A 17,743-nucleotide genomic window follows, 5' to 3' on the forward strand; every position below is an offset into this window, starting at 1 on the left:
AAAAATTAGCTGGACATGGTGGCGCACGCCTGTAGTCCCAGCTATTTGGGAGGCTGAGGCAGTAGGATCACTTAAGCCCAGGAGTTTGAGGTTGCTGTGAGCTAGGCTGACACCACGTCACTCTAGCCAAAGTGACAGAGCGGGACCCTGCCTCAAAAAAAAAAAAAAAAAGAAAGAAAAATAAAAACAGAACACCCTTTGCAATGGACTGCTGCAGTACGGAAGTCCTTTATTAAATGTCATCAGGGAAATTTCCTCAAGCAGTCCTTCCCCGTGTCCCAGTCTAGGTCAGACTTCTTAAAGCTCTCCTTTGTTCTTCTCTCTCAGCATCTACTGCAACTGTAGCCATGTAGTTTCTTGGTCACATCAGGGACTTCCACTCTTTGGAGGCAGGGGTTTTTTAACTCCTGACACTGGAGTCAGGGATTCGCCTCGTGTGGCTTCTGATCCCAACTCTAGCATCTGTAGGTCTTTGTGACTCAGTTTCCCTGAGTTGTGTCCTCTGGCAGGTGGGTGGGGGCTGGTTGCTGTCCTGTGGATCAAGTCTGTCTGTCTCATCTCCTCCGTTTGCCACGCAGGGCTCAGTGGCCTACGTGCCCCAGCAGGCCTGGATTCAGAATGACTCGCTCCAAAAAAACATCCTTTTTGGACGCCAGCTGCAGGAACGGTATTACAAGGCCGTGATAGAGGCCTGTGCCCTCCTCCCAGACCTGGAAATCCTGCCCAGCGGGGACCGGACAGAGATTGGCGAGAAGGTCAGTACAGTTGCAGCATCGGCTCCTAGATCAGTCAGCAGTTGCTGCGTAACAAACGACCATAACATCTCGGTGGCTCAGTCAGTGGATTGCAGTTGGCTAACCCAGGCTGGGCTCAGCGGGGCGGTTCTGCTCCACGCTGCAGGCCAGCTGGGCTTTGCTGCAGGCTGTGGTTTGGCTCAGGTCTACCCTGCATGGGTTCTTGCTGAGGTTTGGACTGGGGTCAGCAGCCTCCCAAGGGTGATCTCTTCTCATGGTGGCAGCAGAAGCCCAAGAGAGCCAAAAAAAAAAAACAAAAACAAAGCATGTAATACCACTTAAAACACACTGTCCCTTTCACACACACATCAAGTCACTTGTCCACATCCAAAGGCAGGGGACCAGGAAGTACTTGCTACCTTTGTGGCCACATAGTTGCAAAGTCACATGACAAAGGGCATGCTTATAGGGAGGAGGGGCGTCTGATTCAACTGTCCACAGCACAGCCCCTGTCAGAACAGTGATAATAACACCCTTGCTAACACTTAGGGGGCATTTTCTCTGTGCCAGGCACTAGGCTTAACATTTTACACCTTTCATCCACAGCAAGCCCATGAGATGAGATTTGTTGTTATCCCCACTTAATGGTTAAGGAAAAGGAGGCACAGAGAGGCTAAGTGACTTGCCTGAGGCCACACAGCCACCGAGCTGCAGAGAGAGCATGGCTGCTGTATCCATGTTCTTGCCTGCTACATTTTGTCACCTCTAAGGAGGGCCATTCTCTGTTCGCGTCAGCCCTCCCTCCGTTCCCTTGCCTTTCTACCCCCAAGGCTGTTCCTCAGCAGCCCCCAGCCCCTGCCCACCCACAGGCCTTTACAGGTGCCTTTGCCTGGCCACCTCGCTCTGGCACTCCCTAGTGGTTGTCTGGTATCTCAACCTCTCAGAAGACCAGGAATGCAAAGAGCTTGCCTGTGTCCTTTTAGTTAAAACCAGTGGCTCAACCAGCTTTCGGATTCGCTGAATGATTTTTTAAAATTGAGGCAAATCTACAGCTCCTTGGAAAGAAAAGACAAACTGTTAGCAGGGGGCTCTGGGTTTGCAGAGGAGCTTGAGCTTGTGTAAGCAGAAGGTGAGAACTGGGTTTAAGGATGTAGGTGATTCTTACGGACTCCAAGGGTTGGGATGTGGTGGGTCAGTCAGGGGTTGGGACGGGCAGCCTGGCGCCTGCTCTGGTTTTGTCTCTCCTTTTCTGCACATCAGCTTTGTGCCTTTTTTTTTTGTTTACAATTGGTTTAGGCCTGGCATTTGGAGACTCCTGACTGTCCCTGTGCCAGAATCTCAAGAGAGAGACTATGATTGGCCTAGCTTGGGTCCAATGTCTGTCCCTGGGCCAGTAAGCTATGGCCAGAGGGCCCATCAAGGGAACCTGGCTGCTAGGACTGCCTTGATGCGGGGCGGGGGGAGGGCAGGCATCCCTCGGGAGGGGCAGTTAACCCAGTGGGTGTGCACTCTGGTTCCCCAGCCAGGTACAGAAATGGCATTGGGTTATCTGTCACAGGGGGATGGGGGGGGGGGGCCGCTGCTGGTCCTGGCAGTGCCCTTCGTCCTGGAGAGTGGGGCCTGGGCTGGATTTCGGCACCCCCAGGGTAGGTACTGCCTGGACTCTATGATAGATGCAGAGTAAGCTGGCGGAAGGTGTCCGCTGCTAACCACAGCAGCAGCAACGATAATAATAATCATCATCACATCCTCCCTTGCCTTCCGTCAGACTGAAAGATCAGGAGCCTTCCCTTTAGCCAGCGTTATTCATTGCCATAGGCAGCCTTCGATGAGCGCTCACTATGTGCTAGGTGCCCTGCCCTGCAACTCACAGGAGACTCAGGTTTTCTCTTTTGCCCGTTTTACAGATGGGGCTCAACCCCGTGCTATGGTCCCATCCCTGGCTGTGGTGGAGCTGGGACTTGAACCTGTGTCCGTGCAGGTGTAATCTGTGCCTTTAGTCTCACATCCAAACAGGAAGGAGGTGGCGGGTGCGGGCCTGCAGGGCCTCCAGCCGGGGTCCACTGCCTCCCGGCCAGGGTGGGCTCTTGGGCGGCTCTGCTACATTTCTTGAGTCTCAAGGTCTTCCAGGAAGCCCACCGCTCTGCCATGTCTCCCCCAGGGCGTGAACCTGTCTGGGGGCCAGAAGCAGCGCGTGAGCCTGGCCCGGGCTGTGTACTGCAACTCCGACGTTTACCTCTTCGACGACCCCCTCTCGGCGGTGGACGCCCACGTGGGAAAACACATATTTGAAAATGTGATCGGCCCCAAGGGGATGCTGAAGAACAAGGTACCTGCGGGTCGGGGAGGGCGCGGGCGTCAGGCTGTGCTGCTCTTTGGTTAAATTGGAGCATGTCCCCTTTAGGAATCCTTTGCCTCGCTCGCTGTTTTTTTTTTTGGTTTTTAATTGGACTTTAGGAACACCTTTCTCATGTTTCCCTTGGAAGCCTTCCCAAGACAGCGTCTCGTACTTGTCTTTATAGGGGTAAGTCCTCAGCACGGACTTGAATGCATTGCCTCTTCTTGGCCAAAGAAGGCTTCTTTGCCCAACTCGGTCACAGGGCTGGCTTCCAGAGCGGAATCCCACCTCGCGACCTCCGGTGACTAGGCAGGCTGCACCTCCTTCCGTGCCGAGGTGGCCGCGGGTGGAGGGATGGAAGTTTGGAGCAGGGAGATTGCCACGGCACCTTAACATGATAGCAAACGGTTCCTGTGGTTTTTTTTTAGGGTAGTTGGTGGTGGCGGGTTGGTTCCCTTTTTTTTTTTTTTTCCTGAGTAGAAAACTAACATGCCCATGGGGGAAAGATAGAAGATTAAGAAAAACATGAAAAACAGAAGAAATTATGCACAATCCCACCAGTTAGAGAGTTTGTATTTCTTTCAAGTCTTTTTGCTATGTGTGTAAACTTTTAAAATAGAATGATCTCTTTTACATACACATTCAGGAAGCATCATGCTACCCAACCCATCGTAAGCATGCCCGTACGTACGCACCATTACAATTCTGTGTGAGCATAATTTTTAAGTAGTAAAAAATATTTTGGCCAGGCACGGTGGCTCACGCCTGTAATCCTAGCACTCTGGGAGGCCGAGGCGGGAGGATCGCTCAAGGTCAGGAGTTCGAGACCAGCCTGAGCAAGAGCGAGACCCCGTCTCTACTAAAAATAGAAACAAATTATCTGGCCAACTAAAATATATATAGAAAAAATTAGCCGGGCATGGTGGCGCATGCCTGAAGTCCCAGCTACTCGGGAGGCTGAGGCAGTAGGATCGCTTGAGCCCAGGAGTTTGAGGTTGCTGTGAGCTAGGCTGACACCACAGCACTCACTCCAGCCAGGGCAACAAAGTGACACTCTGTCTCAAAAAAAAAAAATATTTTGTAAAGTTACCAAAGTAATACTTGCCACAGGCAACAAAATCAATGGGTACAAGAATATATATATATATAGTAAATAATCCTTATTTATCCTGCACCCTTGATTCTTCTCTTGAGAGCTAGGGGTCCCCAGACCTGGCCCACCGCCTATTCTTGTGTGGTTCTCGAGCTCAGCATGGCGTTGATGTTCTTAGATGGTTGGAAGAAATCTGAAGAATATTGTGTGACCCGTGGAAATCGCATTAAATTTACATATCAGTGTCCCCAAATAAAACTTTGCTGGAACACGGCCCGCTCAGTCCTCTCCGTGTCATCTACGGCTGCTTCATGCGGCAAGAGCAGCGCTTAGTTGTTGCCATGGCAACCGTGAGGCCCTTTAAGAAAAAATTTGCTGACTTTTATTAGTAGTTTGATGAATGTCTTCCCAGACTTTCAGATCTGCAGATAAAATATGCACATCTGAACAGATTTTTCTTTTTTGTTTTTTTCTTTTTTTACTGGTTTTTGGGATGGCAGGCAAGGGGAGTTGGTTTAAAAAAAATTAGGTCATTGCATACAAATTCTTTTGCAGCTGTGTCGCTCTTTTATTTATTCATTTATTTATTAATCGGAACTACTTGTGTAGTTCCCTCCCGCCCTCCTGCCTTTCACCCCGTCACCCTGGTTAAAATTGTGAGCCCCCCGCCGTCAGTATACTCGTTTCCCCTATTTGCGAGTCTTCGCCATCCAGCGCAGTTTTACTTCTCTTGTTTGTTTCTCCGCCAACCCTGGCACCTGGGCCAGGGCTCTTTGTCACTTTTGCTCCCTGCTGCCTCCCCTGTGCTGAGCACAGCGCCCGCAGCGTGGCGGGCCCTGGGCACGCGTGTGTCGCGGGGATGCACACGCAGACTCGGCCGCTGCTGTGTGCTGTCATCCCAGACGCCCGTCCCGCCTTCAGACCCCAGCTCTGCCTCCCAGGTGTTGGCTAATTCCTCCTCTCCGAGCCAGGCTGTCCCACGCGTGTGCGCTCACACGGCTGGGTTTCCGCTTTGCCCGCAGACGCGGATCCTGGTCACACACAGCATCAGCTACCTGCCGCAGGTGGACGTCATCCTCGTCATGAGTGGCGGCAAGATCTCCGAGATGGGCTCCTACCAGGAGCTGCTGGCCCGGGATGGGGCCTTCGCCGAGTTCCTGCGCACCTACGCCAGCGCGGAGCAGGAGCAGGCCTCGGAGGACGACGGTGAGGGCGGCCTTGGGGTTCCTCCCCCTTGGGGGGCGCCCTGAAGGGCCATATGTGCCTCTTTGAAGTTGCCACCAGCCATGCTGGGAGGGTGACTCATCAGGGCATTAGGGTGGGAGCTGGGCCAGCCCCGCAGGAGCCAGCTGGGAGCATCGCCTCGACCCTTCCAGGGCCGAATTGAGAGGCTTCGGGGCAGCCGACCCCAGGGCACGTCCTGCGCTTCCCTGCAGTGTGGCCTTGGGCCTGCAGAGCTTCAAGGTCTTCATGACAAAAATGAGGACTCTCGGAAGCTAAGAGAAGCCGAGAACATGTGTGACTCAGAGCAGATAGGAGAGTCAAGAGGTGAAGCCAGTGCTCGAGCTTGCAGGCTTGGAGTTGGGAGCTGGGTTCGAATCCCACTGCTCCTTTTACCAGCTGCGTGACCTCAGGCCTGGCCTTCACACCCCTCTGAGCCCCAGAGAAGTGTAACAGCAGAAACAGCCATCTGGCATGTGGTGTAGACTGAGCATGATTATGCCCATACAGCCTTTGGCATGGTGCCTAGTACTTCGTAAGTGTTCAGTAAACGATAGCAGTTGCTATTACTACCCTGGGAGGGTGACGTGTCCCTGGCATCTGCTAGGTCACAGTAGGCCGGGACTCTGAAAGTGGGATAGTCTCAGAGGTGCCCACTGAGTCCCTGAAGAATTCTGGCCTGGGACCTCACCTTGACCTTATTTGAAGCAAATGGGGTGAACTCCTGAGAATCCGCTTCTCGGTTGGTTTCAAGTTCAGGGGATTGGTTTGCAGCCTTCTCAGGCCGCTCCGTTCCTGGGTCTCACTAGCATCTCAGAAGATCCTCTGCTCGACTGCCTTCTGGGAGCTTTGACCCGTGTTGGCGTGGGGAGGGAACAGGTCGTCTGATGCTTTTGTGGGCCCCAAAGGACCTCACCTTTGGTCTGGGGTACCCTGCTTTGGTTTCAGCTATTGCTAAAAAGATTGTGGCTTAAGAGAGGTCACCTGTCCTACTTTGATCTTCCTCTTTTGGGAGCTAAGTACAGGCTCCCTGGGCCTGTGGGGTGGGGTGTGATCGTTATGTATTTGGTCCCCAAACAGGGCTCAGATGGACTGTCCTCCAGGTAGGGCTCCAGGGCTGTCCCGTCGCATAACTGCCAGGGCACGGTTGACATCACAGTCTGCGCATGGGGCCCCCAGGGTTGTGCCACGTGGCAGGTCCATGGGGCTGTGCCAGGGGCTTTGGGATTGCCAAGAAGGGGCTGTTTACTGTTCGTGTTCCCGGTCCTTCAACGGGGCCTTACTGAGCACCTGCTGTATGTTAAGTCCTTGTATTATTGTCCTAGGGCTGTTGTAGCTGAGTACCACAAACAGGGTGGCTTAAACCACAGAAATGTGTTGTCTCACAGTTTTGGCCTCCAGAACTGTAAGATCAAGGTGTCAGCAGGGTTGGCCCCTTCTGAGGGCCATGAATCTGTCCCAGGCCTCTGTCCCGCTGCGGGTGGTTTGCAGGCCGTCTTTGGCGCTCACTGGCTCGTGGTAGCATCGCCCGCTCTCTGCCTTCACAGCCCCGGGGCGCTCTCCCCGTGTGCGTGCCCGGCTCCAGATCCCCGTATAAGGGGCACCAGTCGTACTGCATTAGGGAGGGGCTCGCTCTGCTCCGGTGTGACCTCATCTTAACTGATGACATCTGCAGTGACCCTGTTTCCAAATAAGGTCGCATTCTGAGGTGTCCACGTTGGGGCTTCAGCATGTGCATTTGGGAGGGGGCACAATTCAACCCCAAACAGGTCGTGTTCTGGTTTTTGGGGAGATGGCATTGCAAAAGTTACGGGCAAATCCCTGTCTTCATGGACCTGAGAATCCAGTGGACAAAAAAGACAGTAAACAGATGGACAGCTAAAGATGGCTTCAGATGGCCTTAAGTGCTGTGGAGACAGAAACGCAGCACCCTGGGCTGCGGAGGGATGGACAGCATGGTGACAGCTCAGACAGGGTGGTCGGGGAAGCCCTCTCTGGGGAGGGGACATAGACATGAGAAGGAGGCAGCAAGGAGAAAATCCGGGAACAGTGTTCTGGACACAGGGAACAGCAAGCGCGAAGGCCTCAGGACCAGTGTGAGCTGTAAGAGACAAGAAGGAGGCCGGTGTGGCCAGACCACGGCGGGCCAGGGATGGGTGGGGCTGAGGTCAGCAGGTGATCGTCTTCCAGGGAGGAGTTTGGGTTTTGGTCTAAGTGTGGTGAGAAGCCACTGACTGTCAGAAAGGGGAAGTGACTGGCCTGAGGGCACACAGCGGCTGCTAGTGGGATTGACACCTCTAGTCTGGTCTCAGTTTCCTGTCCTCGGCTCCTTCAGTGGTCTCTGAAGGTCTCCGCCCTTTGGTGGCAGATTCACAACCCTGCGTTAAGAGTTCTGCTGCAGGCGTCCTAGTGGCTCTTAGGAAGTGCTTTACTGAGATATAATTCACATACCGGACTATTCACCCATGTAACCTGTACAATCAGTGATTGTTAGTATATTCACGGAGTTGTGCAGCCGTCTCCACAATTTTAGAACATTTTCATCACCCTCAAAAGAAACCTATTAGCAGTCACTCCCCATTTTTCCCCAACCCCCAAGCTCTAGGCAAGCACTACATTACTTTCCGTCTCTGTAGATTTGCCTGTTCTGGACATTTCATAGAAATGGAACCACCTCATATGTGGAATTTTGTGACTGCTTCTTTCACTTAGCACGGTGTGTTCAAGGTTCACCGGTGTTGTAGCTTCATTTGTTTTTACGGCTGAATAATATTTCTGTATGGATGTACCACATCTTGTTTCTTCATCTGTAGAAGGACGCTTGGATTCTTTCCACTTTTTTTTTTTTTTTTGAGACAGAGTCTCACTCTGTTGCCCAGGCTAGAGTGAGTGCCGTGGCATCAGCCTAGCTCACAGCAACCTCAAACTCCTGGGCTGAAGCGATCCTCCTGCCTCAGCCTCCCGAGTAGCTGGGACTACAGGCATGCACCACCATGCCCGGCTAATTTTTCTGTGTATATTTTTAGCTGTTCATATAATTTCTTTCTATTTTTAGTAGAGACGGGGTCTCGCTCTTGCTCAGGCTGGTCTCGAACTCCTGACCTTGAGCGATCTTCCCGCCTCGGCCTCCCTTAGTGCTAGGATTACAGGTGTGAGCCACCGCGCCCGGCCTTCTTTCCACTTTTTGACTATTGTGAATGATGCTGCTATGAGTCCCGGAGGTTTTAAAAGAAAAGTGTTTTTGTGTTTTTCCAGTGGGTGATGGTTGACGTTCCCTAAAGCTTTTGAGTTCTCTGCTTTGAATGAGTTTCTGCACGTTCTTGCCGTTGGGGTTGGAAAGTTCTGCCTTCAGTCTAGCCTGTTTCCTCTTGCTGCAGAGTCTCCTTGCTCAGTCTCTTAGCTGTGGCAACTTCTCAATCACTGTATTTCACCAGCCTGCATGGCGGGGCTACATTTAGGCGAAAATAACCCTCTGTGGTTTTTAAATCAACATGTATGGGTTTAACGGAATCTTTTCCCCAGATTGAGGGCTCTCTCCCTCTCTCTTTTCCATTGAGGTGAGGCAGGAATGTCCTTAAACTCTGTTGGCCTCACATGGGCTTTTTCCCCTGCCTTTCTGCCCAGCTGCCAGCATACCCAGCACAGTTTATACAAAACACAGAATGCTGCCAATTTCTGTATTATTTTTTGTGCACATCAGCATTTAATTTGGTGATGAAAATACCACCCACTGCACTAGCACCTCTGTGGGTTCAGCCACCCGCCTCCTGCCAGGCAGGGCGCTGAGTCCTTGGCCTGTGGGTCTTCAGTCTAGCTGGGCAGCCCCCCTCTTCCTCCGCCCCTCCGGAGGGGCATCGTCTACAGCGTCTTGGCATTAGGGTCTAGTCTTGCTCAACTTTAGCCGGCTCTAAGTGCCAATGACCTTGGATTTCTTCGAACCACATTTTTGGCTCCTCCTAAAGGGTAACATTTTTCCTTGTTGGATTAATCAGGTCTTTTTTTAGAACACCCAGGCTGCCGGGGCGTGAGGGGTATGCGGCTTGGGAGGAGTCCTCATGGGGGTGGGGAAGGGAGGACATACGGGGCTAGGCTTCTGGAGGGGGAGAGACTGACCCCTTCCCCTGCGATATTTAGTATGCTGGTTTCTAGGAAATCTACTTAGTTTTTACTTTTCTGGGTGGCAAAGAAGGTGAAAACATTTTTTTGACTCCGGTTTCTTTTTTCAGAAACCTAAAACCTACAGCACTAGTGTTCAATGGGGAGCAAATTTGCCCCCTGCCCCTCGGGGATATTTGGCAACCTTTGGAGACATTTTTGGTTGGCACTGCTGGAGCCGGGGTTGCTGCTGGCATCTGGTGGGTAGAGGCCAGCGGTGTCGCTAAACATCCTCCGGTGCCCGGGAGCACCGAGGGAGAGGGGCCCCGAAACGCTGTGACTCCACTGCCCCGAGTTCTTCCTCGTCATCCCGGGAGAAGGGCCTTCATTGCATCAATGTGGCCGTTTTTCAAAACCTTGCTGAAACCATCTCTCAACCTCGTGACAGATATTTGTCACTCAGTTTTTTGCTCAGTTTTTTTTTTCCTCCTACTGGTTATACAATCAGTATGTGCTCATCACAGACATTTGCAAACTGCAGAAGAACGTTAAGAATCAGGAAAAAGAACATCCTTCCTGCTCTCCCACCGCCCGGGGTGGGGGCAGCCCCTGTTAGTGCCGGCGTGTCTTCCACCCGTCCTTCCTTCCAGGCCCTCTCCCTTGGCCTGATGGAGATCACCTCGTGCAATTTTCTCCTTTCTCCCCCTGTCCCCTCTTTAGCCCCGGACCAGGGGCGCCTCCCCACGTCGCAGGGGTTGCCGTAGCTCTGCACAGCCACCGGGAGCTGGTCGTGCAGGTGGCACATTCCTGCTCGTTTCTCCTCTTTGGAGGACAAAGAACTTCCAGAGCCGAGGCCGCAGGAGAGGAGGTGGGGTGATGGAGCCAGGCAATTCCGTTTTTGGTCAAAAACGAGGCGTTGACTATAAAGCAGTGAGTTGCATTCTTCCCTCAAGGGAGGCCGGCCTGCTGGCCCTTGCCCAAGCAGAGTTCCAGAACCTTCTTGAGTCCCGGCGGTGTTGGTGGAATAAACAGCGAGCCTCCTGAGGTGCCTGCTGCGGGGGCTGGCAGCCGAGTCCGCAGACCAGAGGCAGCACTTGTGTGGTGCAAGGGTAGGGAGGACACCTGAGTTGTCACCATCAGAGACCCAGCACCTGGGTGACCCATCACCTGGGAGGACTCAAGGGACATTCATTGACTTACAGGTTGCATGTGTTTGCTTTAAAAAAAGAGAAAAGGAATTCTTAGTATTTTACAGCGTTCTCCAGTCTCCCCACTGCCCCACCCCCCATTCATTTCTTCTTCCCCTGCCTTGTTTTTCTTCGTAGCAGTTATCGCTGCTTGACAGTAAGTTCTAGATCTGCTGGTTTATCTGTCATCTCTCTCTTGCCTCGGAATTTAAGCTCCCTGAGGGCTTTTTGGTCACCTCTGCATCCCCAGGACTGAGAACAGTGCCTGGCTCATAGTAGATGCTCAATAAACGTGTTAAATGAACAAATGAATGATTTGCACCTTGATTAAGGCTCGCTCTGTATAAGCAATCTATAGGTCAAAGGGCTTTGGATCTTTACACAGCTGCACAAATATCCCAGATTAGAAGAAAATATGAGCTGATTTTACCTGTTTCTCTCCAGGCTGGTTTAGAAACCAGCTTTGTAGGTAGGGGCTGGGGAGGGCCCCTTCTGGTATTGGAAAGTCCTCTCTGCTTGTTCACGTGCCGTTCGCTTGTCAGTCTGTCCATCTGCCCGTGAGGTGTGTACAGAGTGCCTGCTGTGTGCTGCAGGGCCACCTGATACGTGAGCCACCGTGTGAAATGGTGCCCCCCGCCCCCCCCACACAAGTTATGCAGTGCACATCCTGTGTAACTGTACACGGCAGCCTGGAGCACCAGGTACTGGGAATAGAGTGGAGGACAAGACCCACTCTGTACCCTTGAGAACTGACAGTCTGATGGAGGAGACACAGGACATCGTGGTGCTAAATGCAGTGATGGAGGGGTACCTGAAGGCCTGTGAGAGTCCAGAGAAGGGGTCCCTATCCCAGCGAGGGAGGGTCCAGGATGACATCTGAGCCACGTCACCTTCTCTTCCCCTTCTCTTGGCTCCATGAGAAGCTGGCTCAGTGTACACTTCCCTGGGGCCTTCTAAGAAGCCATGTCTGTCCTCGAAGAACTAAGGCTACGGGCTGGAGCTGGGGCCCGTGTCACCTCCCAGTGTCACCTCCCAGTGTCACACCTGTCCTCCCTGCTGGAAGCCTGTGTTTCTTTCCTCTGCTACCGTGGAAACAGACACGAAGACAGAAGGTTGATCTACGTTGCTTTTCTAGCTCTATTTATGTTTAAACACAGTTACGACTCTTTGAGAAAGGGGTTGGTCTCGGGCAGTGTCAGGGATCCACCCAGCATGAGTGGGGTGGGGAAACTGAGGCACGAATGGAGCAGACTTGTCAGCCATCCTCGCCCCTCTCCCCTTCAGAGAAGCTGGCGGTTTCATTCCCTCTGGGCATTTCAGTGGGGGTTGGGGGCGGGTTTGCCTCAGTTCTTAATACTTTCTTGGTTCTCGTGAATTCCCAGGCAGCGAGGTGGCAGACGCGGAGGAGGAAGGTCAGTAGTGCTGGGCTGGGTGGGCCGTGCTCGCAGCAGCAGGACGTAGACCGGTGTGCAGTGCCGCTGCATGCCTGGGGAGGGGCCTCAGTGGCTGCGTTTGCGCCCCTCCCGTTGCTCATTGGTTCATTCAGCAACCGTTCAGCAGGCGCCTACTGTGTGCCAGGCGTTGTGGGTGGCACTGGGTGGAGCAGTTGGAGTCTCCCGATCTCCCACTCACTGCCTGGTGACCTTGGCTGAGTGTTACTATTTCATGGTCACAATGACCTCAAAGGGGACGGTGGTTGTGAAATGCCCGGCACGCAGTAGATGGACGATAAATGGCAATGGTTTGATGTAAGATGCCACCCACGCGTCCTGGGCCAAGACAGCGCAGGGTGACCACTGCCTGTTGAGGAGCTGCAGGTGGCGACCGGGGCCCCGAGGAGAGGGGTGTCCTCTAGCGGAATTGCAGCAGCTGGAAAGGACCCAGCCCTCCTGCCTCCGGTAACCAGCAGTGTGTGGCTGAAAGTCCTGGCTAAGGCTCTGTTGCAAGTGACAGAAGCCGACTCCGGCCACCTTAAACAAAGAACGGCGTTTACTGGAAGGATAGCGGGTGGCCCAGGAATCTAAGGCGAAGCTGAGCAAACAGGACTCAGGAATTCAGACAGACTCTTTCAGGGCAGATGAGCTGTCTGTCGTCCTTGTAGACCACGGGTGATGGTTCAGGGTCCTGTGACCTCAGGCAGGCCCCCTTGGCTCGGGGAGCCTGGGGTGCTGATTGACAGGCTGTAGGGAAGAGGGGGAGAGCTCATTCCTTCAAAAGGCCGACAGGATGGTGGACCAGCTGGTGTTCATGTTCCTCTTCTTAGACTCTGGGTCCTCCCCCTTGCAGGGTAGAACTTTCCAGATGCCCGGGTTGGAGTGCCCACCTGTGGGCTGATCGGTGGGCTGTGCAGGCCACCGTGGAAGCGCCGGTCAGGACCTGGTGCTTTGCACTCATGACGAGCAGGGGAGAAGGGAGGCTGAGGCTTACAGGAGGGCACGGGGGCGGCCGGGCGGGGAGAGGGGCTCTCTGCAGTGTGCCACCCACAGAACAGGGGTCCCCAGAGTGTCCTGGAGCATCCCCTTCCCTGCACAGAGAAAGGTAGCTAAGGCCAGGCCTGGCTTCTAGCATCATGCATGCGTACGAGTACTGGCTGCGTGTGGCTATATGGAAAGTCCTGCTTGTTATCCCCCTTCCTGAGTGATGTGGCTATTTTTGTTGTGTGTGTGTGTGTTTTTTTTTTTAATTAAAAACAAAGATGCTGACATTAGAGGGACTGTTTAAAGCAGTGGTTCTCAATCCTGGCTGTACCCCAGAATTATCTGTAGAACATGTTTCAAAACGCGCATGGCAGGAAGCACCAGGTGGTTGCTGTCACCGGACACTCGCTGCACCAAGTGCAGCAGGTGATCTCGTTTCGCCTCCCTGCTTGCGAGGGTGGAGTCTGCTGTGTTCCTGTTCTGCAGATGTGGTTACTGAGGCTCAGAGAGGTTTATCACGTCCCCCCGAGGCACACAGCTAGGAATTGAGCAGGCACTTGCCTCACGTCCCGGTTACCCGAGTGCATTCTAATTCCGAGTCCCTGCAGGGACCGGGGCCGGACAGGCATCCCCTCATCTGTGGAGCACCTGCCCCCACGCCAGGGCGGATCCCTGCCCCTCCTTCCCTTCCCGTCTGTCTGTGTGTCCCTGTCGCTGTCACCTGAGGGAGGCTGCCTTTCTGGAGTCTGCTCTTATTCGTGTCACATCAGTGCGTTCCCAGGGTCCCCCTGACCGGCTGCTGGCTGCGTGTTTATCCCCTATGTGCCTTCTCTCCCCACCTCTCGGGGGCCTGGCCTGTGGTGCCGGCGTGTGCTGTTCTGTCTCCTGTTACCGAGCGGTGAGCAGGTCCGTGCAGAGCGCGTGAGTAGTGACGCATCACTGGGTCGTCGTGCAGGCAAAGGGAGCTCATCTGTCTCAGCACCGCACGGCGCCCGACGCTCATGTAGTCAGCGTTTGCTGTCACCCTCGGTGACGTTCCGTGATGATCGTTGTTGCTGGCTGGATTCTTCCTGGGGCTGGCACAGGCAGCCAGCTGGTGCCTGCCACGGTGGCCTTCGCAGGGTCTCTCCTAAGTCTGCACCCCAGGGGTCGCCAGGGCTGGGGTCTTAGCTGAGACTCGCTGGGGAAGGGCCCCCACTCCTAAGTTCACACGGTGGTTCCAATATGGAAATGCTTCCCTGTTAGTGGGGAAACAGCCACTGCCCAGGGACTCGGGACCTCCCCATGATCCATCAACAAAAGAGTTAACTCCTGGCACCACAGGGGCCCCTGGGCCTCTTGTTGGCTGGCACCCTTGTCATACTGGTTATTTACTTTGGGTGTCACTCCTCCCTGGGATGCTTGGGGACTAGTGGGCTACGTCCCCTGTGTCGGTCCCGCATCCCAGTCCTGTTAGCGGAGCCTGATGCTCAGATACTGTGGGCACAGCCGGGTGCTCCCCGTCGCTGCTGGCTCAGGCCACCGGCTCAGCCCCGGTGTCCTCAGCTGACGGGACCCTCAGACAGTTGGAAAGTGCCATCCCTGCCCCAAGGGACCTGGCTCCAGATGTCACCTGCACCTCAGTGGGACAGCAGCTTGTGGCCTCAGCAGGGCAGGTGTGTCTTTCTGAGCTTCCTGGCGGCCAGGTTGTCTGCTTTCTCCTCTGTGCTGTGACGGTTTTCCCTGGCTTTGGTTTCTGCCCCGGCTCTTGAAACCCCAACTGCCCCCTTTGTCTCTCCTTTTGCTACCAGGGATGATGGGCGTCAGCAGTCCGGGGAAAGAGGCCAAGCAGATGGAGAACGGCGTGCTGGTGATGGACGCCGCGGGCAGGCAGCTGCAGAGGTAAGCGCCGGGGGGGGGGGGGGGGGGCCGGTCCCGAGGGTCCTGCCCTGCCCCCCAGGGGTGCCAGGTGCGAGGCCTAACGCACCAGAAGAGGCCCCCAGCTCCCCAGGGTCCGGGCAGTGTGGGCGTCCCGGCGCCCCTCCCGAATCCTCCACGGGTCTCACTTACCAGAGCTCGGAGGCCCAAAGGGGGGGGCCGGGCGCTGTCCCTGCCAGGTGGCACGACTCGGGGCCTTGTGGTCTGGCCATCTGTCCACGCCTCTGACGCTTGCGTTCCCTACACGGTGCGGATCTTTGCTCAGGTCCCCCAGAGGGGCCCGGAGACTTGGGATTTGAGAACCAGAGTTTGATTTAAAACAGTCCCAAGTAACAGTGACCTACTGTTCCTAGAGGGGACTGAGGTGTCTCTAGGGGTTAGGGGAGAGGGAAAAAAGAACGGTAAACAGTAAAATATTTTTTATATTTAGTTGTGTCCATGGCATTATTGCCTGTCTAATGAGCTAATTTTTTTTTTTAAAGGTAAAGCAAATAGGACAAAGCGTTACCGTTTGTTACTTGTGGGTGACACGTGGTATCTGTTTTATATATTTTGGGACCTTTTATGTTTAAGATATTTTAACACCAAAAATAAAACGACAAAAGATTCAGAAAAATCTTACATTTGCACACAGAGATGCAGATAATTTACACACATGTATATGCAGAGAGAATGATCAAGCACATAGTGCAAAATGTGAAGAATTGGTGAATCTGGGTAAAGGATATTCAGAGTCCGTTGTGCTATTCTTGCACCTTTTCTATGAATTTGAAATTACACGCAAATAAAGTTTTCCGAAAAGTCAGCATTTAAAAAAAACTTCAAAAAGATAAAATCAGTTGAGAGGGCTGGTCGGTCATCTTTGAAAATGAAAAAGATCCAAAAAAGAAAACAGAATGAAAAACAGGACGGAGTACCAAACCGGTTCAGTCTGGTGGTTTACAGACGGGCCCCGAGGGAGGAAGGTGCCCAGGCAGGGGGGTGGGAGTGAGGGTGGGGGTGGGGGTGGAGGGTGGAGAACGGTTCCCTTGCGCAGGCGCGATGCTCAGAAGGCGCTTGCTGCCCGGCAGCGGTCGTCACCTTTAGCCGACGGTCAGGGCATCGTAGATGGCGTTGCCCACAGCTGTCATTCCTGCCCGGGACGTTCCCTTTCCCCGGGCCCTTGTAACCCTGAGCAGTGACGTGGGGCGTGTGCACACGCGTGCACGTGTTCACGCGTGTGCTTGCAAGTGCACTCGCAGCCCCGGCACAGGCCCGCTGGCCCTGCCCGAGGCGTCCCTGCGGCTGACACCCCCGTGCTTCTCCCCCCAGACAGCTCAGCAGCTCCTCCTCCTACAGCGGGGACGTGGGCAGGCACCGCCACAGCACGGCCGAGCTGCAGAAGGCCGGGGCCAAGAAGGAGGAGACCTGGAAGCTGGTGGAGGCGGACAAGGCTCAGACCGGGCAGGTGAGGCCCAGCTGCCTCCGCAGGGCCGGCGACCTGGGTGCACCGAGCGCACTCTGTGCTGGGCGCGGTGCAGCGCGTTGTCTGTGTGAACTCACGGATCTGGCTCACCTGGCTGGTGAAGGTGCTGTTTACAGCGCTGGGAAACCGAGGCCGGAGAGGCTAAGTGACTTACCCAGGGTCGCAGCTGGTGAGTGGCAGGGCTGGGATTTGAACCCCCGCAGTCAGACTCCAGGGTTGGCGCTCGCTGTCTCTGCTCTGCTGGCTGCCACCTCTCGTCAGCCGTGGCAAGCGGGTACTTTAAATCACTTGTGCACAGGGTGGCTTCGCGTGGTGCAGAGACAGCACCAAAGAGCACTGGATGGAATGGAAGAATATTTTTTGTATCTTTTTCATTTCTCTTTTAGTCCATCCAGTCACATCCTGAGAAAGTCTCAGCTGGGGGCCGGCCTGTCTTTAACACCTAACAACTGCGAGCCTCTCTTTGTAACAAGGAGAGCAGGTTTCAAGCTCTTGTTTTATTGTGTGTTTTTTTTTTTTTAAATCATCTATTTTGGGCAGGTATCCATAATTTTCCATTTATGGTAGTGATCCAAAGTTTATTTTTAAAAATAAATGTGGTTATGTTAAAAAAAAAATTGGGAATGGGGCTTTTAAAATAAGTAAAAAATAAACACACAGATAAAGAAAAACAAAAAACCCCACGAAAGGTGGCGGTGCAGGGAGTGAGGTTGGGGCACTGTCTCTTACGTCTCCCTGGGTGTGTCCAGAGCCTCCTGGGCCCTCTGCCCCCAGCTTCTCCCCATCCTATCGTCACAGCCAGGGCTGTGGCCCGGGGCAGAGGTGACTGTCGTGTCCCCTCTCACCTTGCTCTTAGCCTCCAGGGAGCAGAGAAATTACCTGAAGTCAAGGATTTGGGAAGGAAGGGCAGAATGGCTCGTTTAATCCTCACTTCATCTCTAGAGGAGACGGTCCCAGTGTTGTCCCCGTGTTATAGACGAGGGACACTGAAGCCAGGGGCCTTGTCACGTGTCAGAGTCAGAGCCAGGGTGGAGCTGGGCTCAGCACGCGCTGTCATTCCTGAGCCCAGCGCCCTCCACGCTCCACGGCACGTGAGGAAGGGTCCCCTGTGCATGAGTTCCCGGGACAGCAGGCAGCGTGGCTGCGTGGGGAAGCCAGATGGTGAAATAAACATGTTCTCCCCTCCGAGTCCCTTCCCCCGGCCACCCAGCGACTCCAGTGTCCAGAACAGAGACTTGAAAAAGAAAAATCAAAAAATCACAGGAAGCAGTCAGTT

General features: G+C 54.0%; 1 protein-coding gene across 1 annotated transcript in view; it reads left to right on the top strand.

The window, feature by feature from the left end:
* ABCC1 (ATP binding cassette subfamily C member 1) overlaps positions 1-17,743 on the top strand; it is a 119,742-nt gene that overhangs the window by 81,673 nt on the left and 20,326 nt on the right. The window contains exons 17-21 of the mRNA XM_045542676.1: positions 579-755; positions 2,896-3,063; positions 5,188-5,371; positions 14,876-14,966; positions 16,314-16,449. Coding sequence (XP_045398632.1) covers positions 579-755; positions 2,896-3,063; positions 5,188-5,371; positions 14,876-14,966; positions 16,314-16,449 — 756 coding nt within the window. The remainder of the gene's footprint in view (positions 1-578; positions 756-2,895; positions 3,064-5,187; positions 5,372-14,875; positions 14,967-16,313; positions 16,450-17,743) is intronic.

This window comes from Lemur catta, chromosome 2, assembly GCF_020740605.2.
Source record: "Lemur catta isolate mLemCat1 chromosome 2, mLemCat1.pri, whole genome shotgun sequence".
Classification (NCBI taxonomy): domain Eukaryota; kingdom Metazoa; phylum Chordata; class Mammalia; order Primates; family Lemuridae; genus Lemur; species Lemur catta.